The sequence below is a fragment of the Cyprinodon variegatus genome, unplaced genomic scaffold (assembly GCF_000732505.1).
Source record: "Cyprinodon variegatus isolate N-32 unplaced genomic scaffold, C_variegatus-1.0 Scaffold323, whole genome shotgun sequence".
Taxonomy (NCBI): Eukaryota; Metazoa; Chordata; class Actinopteri; order Cyprinodontiformes; family Cyprinodontidae; genus Cyprinodon; species Cyprinodon variegatus.
Window position 1 is genome coordinate 635,211 of NW_015150776.1, and position 11,436 is coordinate 646,646.

At 34.9% G+C, this 11,436-nt stretch overlaps 1 protein-coding gene across 1 annotated transcript in view; it reads right to left on the reverse strand.

Annotated features, from left to right (window-relative positions):
* LOC107091054 (protein phosphatase 1 regulatory subunit 3B-B-like) overlaps window positions 1–381 on the reverse strand; it is a 2,974-nt gene extending 2,593 nt beyond the window's left edge. Inside the window, exons 1-2 of the mRNA XM_015384775.1 lie at window positions 299–381; window positions 102–181 (exon numbers count right to left, since the gene is read on the reverse strand). Coding sequence (XP_015240261.1) covers window positions 102–115 — 14 coding nt within the window. The 5' untranslated portion in view covers window positions 116–181; window positions 299–381. The remainder of the gene's footprint in view (window positions 1–101; window positions 182–298) is intronic.
* Window positions 382–11,436: the final 11,055 nt, after the last annotated feature.

Sequence of the window (11,436 nt, forward strand, 5' to 3'; positions counted from 1 at the left end):
TATATATATATATATATATATATATATATCACCTAGTATTCGATTCCATACTAACATACATTGATGCATGACCAGATATGTAATTGTAACCAGCAACTCACCTTGGGCAACTCATTTTCCTGCTGCAGATTTTCACTCTTCCTTTCAACAAAGAGACGATTTTCAGCTAAATCAGTTTGAGCTGCAATTTGAAACAAAAACAGAAAGTCGGGATATAGATCTTCAGTGCAGTTAAAAAAAAAAAAATAAAAAAAGAAAACTAATTAATAGTATTTTCAGTGTATGATGATATACTCACATTTTGTAAAGTAACATGTGGTTCCTCTGGTCTATGAGATAATAAAGATAAAGATGTGCAGGCAGGCTCTTTCAACAGTTTCTGAGGTCTTCGTTGTGAGCTCGGTAATAATAAAGGAGCACGTTCTGTGACATCATATCTGCCTGAGGCTGTAGTTCAACCAATCAAATGAGGTTTCTTTGTTTTTGTGTCTCACCTTCACAGGGCAGTCGTCTGAGGTGTGCATACTCAGAACAATCCATATATGGACTAATTCTGAGGTTACCTCATGGTTAAAATCCTTTCAACAGTAAAAAAAAAAAATAGAACAAAGATCTTAGCATTAGCATGTGTTGGGTTTGAAATTCTTTATATGTAAAGGTAAACACGGACAGAGTCAAAGAAAACCGCACTGTGTGTTCTTGAAGTCACTTGTTATGATTCTGCTGCTATTTTTGTTCTTCAGTTTGCTCTGTCTGCTTTGTGTTTTGGATTTCCACCTGGACTTGTAGACCTTTAATTATGTCTACTACCTTTAGCAGGTTTCTGCCTTGACCCTTTGTTAATTTCAGTTGATTGATTTATGTTATATTTCTTTTTTACACTACAGGGGAAATGGAATTGATTAATCTTGTTTACTCTCTGTCTTTGTATTCACTGTAACTGACACAGCATTATTAAATGCTGTGTCAGCTACAGTGAGTGCAATAAATATTTTTTAGACGTTTTAAGCTATTATTTTCTTATTGAACTTTCCTTTTATTTTAATTTGCACTTAATATAGATAAAATGTTTTATTTGGAAGATTTGGAGGTAGCAAGTTGTTTTGCGATTCAAATTAATGTCAAAAGGGTAAAACAAGTGCCCAAATTTTCTCTGTATTGTGCCTAAATTTTGTCTCATGCATGCATACACTTATGCTTTTTGTTTTTAGATTTTATTTTACATACAGTTATAGTCAAAAGCTATCACATGAGAATCCCAAAAGAAAAAAAAAAAAATGCCAGTCAGGTCCCAAAAAAAACTTGAGACCTGTGCAGCAGTTTACCTTTTAGCAGGACGTCATCACACAAAGCTAAAGTTACAACTGATGGTGTTAGACTTTTAAGTGCAGAGTCTAATGCACTTGAGAACTGCTGGGATCACTTTTGCAATGGAAAGTAAAAGTAGACATTTTTTTGTCATAAAACAACAGTGCGTTCCTTGATCAGAAATAAATTAGGATGTTTTTTTTTTTTTTTTTTATCTCAAATTCAAAATGTTCTGTGAAAATTTTTCAGAATAATATTTATTTTTCGAACATTTTTAGTTATTAGAAACAAAACACATACTTCACAATGTTACCTAAAGTTAGTTTATATAGACCAACAACAACAAACTTGTTCTGAACTGGTTCTCATCAAAGGAAGCCGGTTTTGACTTTGTACTCCTCCTAGAGTTGTCTTGCACGTCTCAAGCTGTACCATGGTTAGTATGAAACTGAATGAAAACGGCTACTGAAATTCAGTTTCTATGACAGCATATGTCCCCAGAGAAGTTTTTATGATTTCTCTCTATAAGACTAACTCATGACCCAACCTTACTCTGGACATAGCCCAGAACATTTTAATTGCAAATCATAATGGTATGCTCCTCCTGATCTGGTTCTGTTAATTTGAAATTATGCAGTGACGAACAGTTACCTCTGCATGTGAGCCAAGAACAGGGTGGATATCGAATAATGATGTGCCAAACCTTTAGTTCAAAGAACTAGATCGTGTGAAAATGCATCTTATCAACCTGTCCAATCCTTTATTTTTTTCTGTCACTAGTTCACCCATTAAGTATAACTTACATAAGATTAGTTTGCAGAATAATCTAAGTTGTTTTGGATCCTTGGCTCTCACTTGGCTCTCACTCGTCTTATCCTATGTCATATCCTCTATTCTGTTCAGACAGACTGCCAAGCTGATGTAAGGGGGTTTCGCTGCAACATGTTTTTTGTACCAGGAACTCCTCTCACTTCCATTACACTGACCTGAGGCTGGCTTATATAACCAAACTTACTTAAGATGTGTTAATGACGATTGAAAAACTTGCAAAAATTTCACCAATTTCATCTGCTTTTGCTCACCTTGATATTTAAGCATTTAGTACTGCAGAGGAATGCGAAACTCTCCTACTTCATTGAGTCTCCCAAACATTGGTTTCACCTCATCGTGGCAAACATGGATTTACAAAGTGGCTGACATTGTTCTTCCACTTTGGAAATCTGAACAAAGCTGTTGGTGTTCCTAGCTTATGGGGACTACTATCTCCTCCAGAGGCTACGTATGGATGACAGTCACTTTTATAAGTACTTCCACCTATCTGTGATCCAATTGAGGCCTCTGCTTTCCTGCAATGGGGGACAGATAACCTCGATATCAGAGGCTAGGTTAGACAGCATTCTGGAGCTCGACAGGAGCTGCTGGAAATCAGTGCAAGAAAACCGGCATAGAAAAAAAAACAGAACCAAGACCAGGCTGCCAGCCTCTGAAACTATGGAACCGCAGTGGCAAATCAGAGGATCCACCCTGGGAATCAGCACACTAGAGTGCTATAGGCAAGCTATACGTAGATGTGGTGATCCAAAGCTATAGAGCAGCACAGCAGTAGATTGGTTAAGTCAGGCATCCAGAGGGGTCACTGTCCTGCAGGTTAATCTTTAGCACAGTTTATTCTGATTGTTGCAGTTCAGCAAAAGCATGTTAATTAGCTATGTATGAAAATCAGCTCTGCTGGAGGAGGGAAACCTCTAAAACCTGCAGGACAGTGACCCTCAAGGACCAACTTTGGGCATGCCTGCGATAAGTCTACCGGGAAGAGAGAACACTGAAGGCGGGAAAGAGATTATGGTTTCCTGGGAATAGGAAAGTGGTACATCGGAGCAAGAGGAATGAAAAAATTACTGAGGAGATTACCAAAGCTTGCCAGGGACACCATCAGAGCTGTGGAGGAAAGGAATCTGTCGCCGTCGTAGGTTTATTAAACAAAAGGTCCTCCAACGACCAAATTGAAACGGCTCATTTAAAAACTCCCTGAAATCCTATTAAGAGCATTCCTATCTCCTCCTTTGTCAATATTATTTTCTCCATTGGAAAATAGGGGGAAATTATTTTAAAAAGCTGGTCTACGCTGCTCTTCTTCACTGTAGTTCATAACCACATCTATTCCCTGTCTAGATTTTGACGCAAATGTAAACTCAGCAAATTTTTCAACTTCATTCGCAGGTGAGGAGGCGATTAAATGTCTACTTCAACAAAATCGTGCTGTTCGCCTCCCTATATTCGCCACCGTCGCCTATCTCAGCTTTACTCTGCTTTGCTTCGCTCCAGATCCCCTCTACATAGAAATAAGATGGGAATCTTTGGCTCCAGCAGCGGAATACATGTTCGGTGTGAACGTACCTTTATAGCTAAAAGATGAGGCCACATCTAAATAAGACAAATATACCTTGCACAACAATAAAAACATATGTATTATACCAAAACATATTTATATAAGAGCACTGAGGGTTCATCTGATTGTTGCCAGGGACCTGTCCTTTTATCAACCTTTTTCCAGCATATATCTACTACAGTGAATGTGACCAGAAACACAGAGTTGTTATCCATTTTTCAGCAACATAATCCTTACTTTTTGCACCCTTCTCGTTAAAGCTAGATTTTTGGATCACACATGTCTGTACTTCCAAATATTTTAGATTTTTTTTCGTAATTCATTTACAGTGTATTCCTTGGACTGCTTGTGGGATTAAATAGTCTTCTAGATTTTCAGTTAGCTTTACTATCATGTCAGTATGCAGTTGTGCTATGACCTGCTCATTTTCAGAAGGTTCTTTGATCAGTAGTCCATGAGATGTTCAAAGCTAGGGATATTGATTTATAACTAAATGCTTAACGCTTCTGCACAGTGCTGTCCCTAGCTTATCTGATGTCTTTGGGGTGCTGTATATTCACTATTTTACTCCAGAATACCCATGAGACCTTATAAAACAGCTACATAAATAGAGATCGTATTACACCCAAATGATTGAGGCAAAACGGAAATTGTGGTCATAACCATGGAAACTCTGAAATCTAAAGAGGTTTGGGTCAAATGAAAAAAGAAAAACCTTACCCACAGTTAGTATGGAGAAATAATAAAGGTTCTTTAAAAAAATGACAAAAAATGCTTTGTTATCTTTGTAACATCTCATATTTCAAACTGTCTTGTAACCATGGGTAAACCTGGGATAATTATCCAAATACCATTGCAGTAGTCATTTGTTGTTTTTCTGTCAAAGCTAAGGAAATTTACTGCCATCAAATAGTTATGAATTCTGCCAAAAGGCTTTTGAGTTGAGCTCATGTGCCTCCATTTGATGCTTGTCCTGGAATATATTTTCAAATCGTAATACTGACTTTTAGAGCCTTGCATGGTCAAGCCCCTGAATCTTTGATCTGTTTCAGCGTTACATCCAAACTTACCCTAAGGGCAGGGAACTAGAATACGTACATTACTGAGATTCCAAAGTCCACCTAGTTTCACCTTGGGCCTAGTTATCTGATAATATATATAAGCTAGTGTCAGGTAATACTTGTCTTACTTCTAACAGCCTACTTCCAATGTTTCACAGACTACTTTAGGAAACAAAATAGTCACTAAGTAGCCTAAATCCTTGACAGACTATAAGACTATAGGAATAATAAGTCTCAAGAGTATTAACAAAAATTACAATTACAAAGAAGTCTGATTGCCTCCAATTTAAGCTTGTTTTGTGGGTGCCATTAACCAGATGACTGAATTTACACAGGCATTTTTCATTTCAGTGGTAAAGGTTATTCAAAAATAACAAAATATCCACAAATTCTCTTGAATTTTGTATGCTTCATTCATTAATAATGATTAGCAGTGTTTTGCAATGACATCAGTAAAATAATAAACAAATCATAAAAATTATTTGATTATCCAGTGGACCAAGTAGATGATTGTGGCACTCATAGTCCACAGAGTTTGGTAATGTACAACAACATATTGAGCTTTTTTATCTAATGACCGGAGAAGCTATGACTAGATAAAGGACTTCTATGCTGTAACCCTGTTTGAAAGTACATATGTATAGACATGCTTTTCTTACATAACATTATAGCAAAAGGGTAATAAATTAGAAAAAATATGGAATTATTTCCTTGCCATATTATCAGCAATATACTGGTTAAGTAATTTACAAAAAAACAGGTCATAAATGTTATAATTTCATGCACCTGGTGTGTGAATTTTTTATCATCTATAACTACCGTAAATGAAATCCCACCAAGAGACGTGACGTAACGACCAACTGACTGGTGTCTGCTGAATGTTGAATCAGTTCAGACAGACATACCTCATCTCTACTGCAGTTTTTATAGCATTTGCACATTACTCTTTTGTCTGTCTAGAATTCTTCTGTGTTGATGTAATTCTCTTTACTACTAATCTTTGTGTCACACCGTGTAGGTCTCCCCAGCTGGTGGAGATCCTGAACAGAAAGACACAGAGCGTGGGATGGATTTTATTTTGCCTTTGACCTTTAACTGCCTTGTCAATCTTCAACTTGCATTTCACTGAGCAAATGGTCAACCATTTGGCTGACCAGACAGTTAAAAGGTTACTGAATGTCTTTTGGAATAGTCGTGTTCGGTTTTCCGTTCTTATCCATTTGCCCTTGTGAGTCAGGAAAACAGTGAAAGAACATTTGTTTTCATCTGCAATACAAATGTTACCCCTGTTCTTATTTGCAATGAATTAATCTATCTTAATCATCTTACAAAAATATAAAAACACAATCCTAAAATGAAACATGGTGGTGAATAATCGTCATGTTGAGATGCTTTTCCTAATCAAGTAGTAGAAACTTTTTGGAACTTAAAGGGTTGATAGATTTAAGGAAATTTAAGAACTCTTTCAAGAAGCTTCTATAAAATGTTTATTATTAAACACACAAAAATAGCTGAAAAAAAAGTATAATGTATGAATATAAAGACAACTAAACTAAGTAAAACAAACTAATTGTGTTGAATTGTTATTCAATTGTTATTCCTGAATCAATACTTTGTAGTTTCTAAAGCAATTTTTGTTAGTTGTAATTATCACAAATTCCTCTGTAAATCATGATAAGTCAGTTTTTACTTATTTTCTTAAACTCAGTTCTAGGTTATGATGACATAATTTCAGACTAGTTGACAGCATAGGATAGAAATCGCTAATAAATCTTAAAGGTCTAGTGGAGGATTTATTTTTTTTTTTCTGCGTGCATAATCAAAATAATTGGTCCTAATTGTCAATCATTCTGTATATATATGTACGTAAGGACGTCCTACATGCTTTTAGCCATTTTTGATTACAGATGGTGAGTCTGACATAGTGGAAAAATTGCAAATCTTCTTTAGGAAAGTAAGCTTGATTCTATTTTTTACAATTTTGGACTAAGCTTGTGTGAGCGATGCAAACAGTGACATCTAAACGGAGCGTGCATGAGAAGAAATGGACTCGTGCATGCTCTCATATGCGTCTAATAGACGTTCCCGCTCAGGAGCAGGTGCAGGGTTGCAGGGTTGTACATGTGCATTTTTTGTTTAAAGTGGAAAGGGCGAGTCTTTTCAAAAATCCCAGAAAATCCTCCACTATACCTTTAAGGCTCCATTATTTTCAAGACTTCATATTCTTGTTTGCTTCGTCCTTTCACTTTTAGTGATCTTTGGCAGTACACAATGGTGTTTTTTTTTGTTTTTTTCCCCACACATGTTTTATCTTGCCTGGTGCTAGAGGACTAAAGAACAAGTACAATACAATATGTCTTTCAAGCTTCGACATGACTTCACAAACGTGTTTAAGCACCGGCAGCATTTATAAGATTAGTTTTCTATCACCCACACAGGTATGTAATATCGTGTGAACTCTTAATAAACTGTTAAGTAATATACGGTAGGCAAGTTTCATTAGCATATATTTATTAAGTTCCTTCTTCCTGATTACAAAACATTTTCAAGTGGGTTTCTTTATTCTTCATCGTCTATATAATTCAGAAGTTATACAATAAACATAAACCAGATTTTTGGTATCAAAATTGCTTTTCTTATACAATCATGTTATCCTCCTTTAGAGCACCAAAGATTTTTAGGCATGGGATTTTACACTTGTTGATGATCGGTTAAAGTTATCCAACTGTTACTGGCTTTAGGGGTTTTTTCACCAACCCAGATTGCTCACCAACTGCTCTTTTTATTTTATGTGCCAGAAGCACTGGCTCTGGTACAAAATTAAAGTAGAAAGTGAAAAAAGCAGCAGTAGCTCCAGAAAGCTGGAAATAAGTTTATTTTCATGGAATAGGGTTGGTTTGTGTAAAATTGTGCCAAATAAACTGGAATACCTATAAAGGTACTTGGGCCTTCTGAATCTGAGATAAAGTACCCATTTAACTGTGTTAATAAACTGAACAAAAAATCACTAGCTAAAGCGCCAGCATTTTTTTTCTTCAAAGTTGTACTTCCCAAATATGTGTTATTTATATCTATAGTTTAAAAAACTAAAGAAAAAGACCACTAACTATCTCACAATTGTTTTACTTTAGAAGATGTTACTTTTTATAAAAGTACAGCAGCAATTTTGGATTTTGCGGTGCAGTTTAATAAAGAGCTGTTATCTTAGTAGAGCTTGGCTCTATTTTTTCCAGCTGGAATTATGAAATCTTACCTCATGCAGCATAAACAAATAAACACAATTTTGGTATTCTTTGGGTCACAAAACCTAAAAATGAAGAATATATTGTTTCCTACTTTATTTCAGCATTAAATATAAAAAAAAAAAATGGAACAAAAAAACTTAAAAAGAACTTAAAAGAAAAAATAGAATAAGGGTCTTAATTCTCCTTTTAAGGTGAAGGAACCGACCTATATTACTTTTAATACATTATTTTGAATAGAGAGACCCAAGGCTAGTATTTTCATGTTTCATCAAGATTTTAAATGTCAAAAATCACTCCATTTATCAAAGCTGAAATTATTAAAATGCTGCAGACAACTGGAGTAGAGTTGAAACATTTTCATGTTTAAATCTGAGTTAATTTAGTTTTATTCCCCTTGATATAAGAGAAAAAGAAACTATGCTTCAGTAATAAGGAGAAGGTATCTTTTGTGTGCATTTGTCTTTTTTCTTCTTTTTTTTTTATATTAATGGAGCCTAGCTATATCTTAATTTTGGAAGAGTCTACCTGAGATCACCTATATCCCTGTCACCTCGGTTTGACTCTATGATTTTGGCAAGACTCTCCAAAATCATAAATCTGCCCATCCCTATCATCTGCAATACTCCTAAATCTTTATGTTCATTCACCTCAATAAACTCTTTCTATAATGCTTATGAAAATCGACTGCCCAATGCTTTAAAAACAGGACTGCATTAAGATTTAAAAATGTTTTACAGTACATTGGCCAGATCCCTAATGTCTGGTATCCAGTGCATTTGTCCTACTCATATTTAGCTCTAATGGAATATATAACGAAATCAATCAGCTAAAACCCAGTCATACAGACATGGAAATTACACACAGTTCAACTTATTGTTCTCATAAAAACAAGCAAGCAGAAATATAAGAGAACACACTAAAATCAGATTAAAAGTTCAGTGTCCATTTTTGTAAATACAAAGGACCATATAATAAGTTGTCAGTTAGGTCTATAAAGAAGCCTAACTTGGCAAATGTGCATACTAAATACCTAACTGTGTTTTATTTGATGCGTAATACAACAATGCAATCTCTTCTTTGTTAGAATCTGACTGACAGCAAGAAAATTCTCATAAATGGTTAAATAAGAAGGCTGAACTTTATAAACATAAGAAAGTTTAGACTATAAACTATATTAAGCAAAGTTTTTGCATTGCATTTAAATATAAATTGTTGTAGTAAATGAGAAAGTCTTTTCTTCTGTTTCTAAGAAAAACATTATGTATTCAAAAAAACTGTTTCCAATCTTAACTATCTAAAATTGTAGGCCAACTGTTCCAAATCAGCTCAGGAAGCAAGCTTGTTGCAATTCTTTTTGTAAAGTTTTATTCCAACAATGAAACAACTTGACATTTCAGAATAAATACTGCGAACAAACAAACAAACTCCAAACAACTTTGTGTTCTAAGCCAAACATTTAATTTGGGGGAAAAATAAACAGAAAAGAAACTATGAGTATGTTTTTTCAGTTGCACAATGAGAATTGGAATAAGGAGAGCGGCTTTTGTAAGTTTTTAAAAGTAGAGGTGCAAACTGTAACACACCCCCACCACAGGCTAAGAGACAATAACAGTCTGCAGGCCAATTATCATTATTACCAATGAGTGAGGCGAGGAGCACCCCCTACAGGTGGAGCAATAGAGAGAAGCCTGTTGTCTTCATTCTGTCAAAGAATATTTTAAAAGATGCCTGTGAAAAGCTGGTAAATTTTGTTTGATTTATAGATTATGCTATCATCTCTTCGTGTACCTTTTCTCTAAAAATACATCACTCTAAAAATCTCCAAAAGACATGAGCAGTGTTTGAAGTTCATTAGATTTGTAGTACTTTATAATGAAGAGAGGGAACTTGATTTCATTCTTATTAATATAATATACAAGCATCAAGACCTACTGAGAGTCTGTCCAGCTAGATATATTATTTGCATTCAAAGCAGTACCGCATGATTTTTAGTATTGACTCAGGAATACTAAGAGTTGTACATTAAGCAGTAAAACTGATAAAAAGTGACATATAATCCTACCTATATAACTGTAACATTGCAAACATTGCTTCTGCATTGATAATTACAATTGTATGTGAATATCACATCTTTGTGATATTCACTTATGACCTCCATAACATTCTATCAGAAGAAAGCCCTATTTAAAGTGTCATCACTGACTTACTTTACCTAAGAAACACCCCTGTCATATTTTACAAGGATTGGAAATGTCGGAATGTCGGAAAATGATTTTAACTGTTTTTTTTTTTACTTGGACAAAGTGAGAGATAAACACAAAAGTGAATTTAGCCATTATCCGTGTACTACCAAACGGCAGGTCTGTATGGATGAGTGACCTAGATATTATAGCAAATGTATTATGCTTACAATATGCAGCAAAGAAAGGCCAGGGGGGATTTACATTTCAATTCAGCTTATTTATATAGCGCCAATTCACAACACATGTCATCTCAAGGCACTTTACAGTTCACCAGATCATACATTCAGACCTTCAAACAATTTTTCCTGTCATAAAAATAGACCTAATACAAATACAAATACAAAAAAAAGAAAAAATGTAATAATGTCATAATGAATGTTTTATCAGTTTTATAGAATATAATACATTATAATATAATACATCATTACATTATCACAAGTACAAAGCAACGAAATTCACTCTCTGCACTTAATCCATCCGTTTGAAGAGCAGTGGGTTGCCATTGTGCAGCACCCAGGGGAGCAGTGTGGGGGTTAAGGGTCTTTTCTCAGGGACTCATAGTGGCAGTCTGTGGGAGTGGGGCTTGAACTCAGAACCTCTAGGATCCAAGCTCAATGCCCTTACCACTCCAGCTTAAGGGAACAAATGCAAGATGAACATTCCATCATGTCTATATTGATGAACATAGCTCTAATATAATAAAACAAAATAAAATATGGCTTATTATTCTGCAAATGTGAAAAAAGAAAGCAATGTTCCAATATTTAGAGTACAATCGATTATTTGAGTTTTTTTTCCTTTTAGCACATGCAGAAATCTTAAGCCAAATCAAGTTACTGTTATAATAACTAGTTCTTGATATTAGAAAAGACAACAGTGGTTAAAAACAACATTCAAAAGTGTTCAGTGGTGTGAACTTAAGTACAGTGAACCTATTTAATTCCTGAAATACACGTGAATTTTTCTGCTTCTATTTCATTAGCATTGTTTAAAGTCTAACCAACATTTTACACGAGGATTCATAAAATCACTGGCAATTCAGTTCAGGTTTTTTGTCTTTTATTTTTTTAACAAAATTTCAAGGTCTGGATTCAGACAAAGTCCTATGTTCAAATATTCGAAGGTTAAGGTAAGGCATATTTTACCCAAGGGGCAATTTATTGTGGAGACAACATTCCCATAAAGGAGTT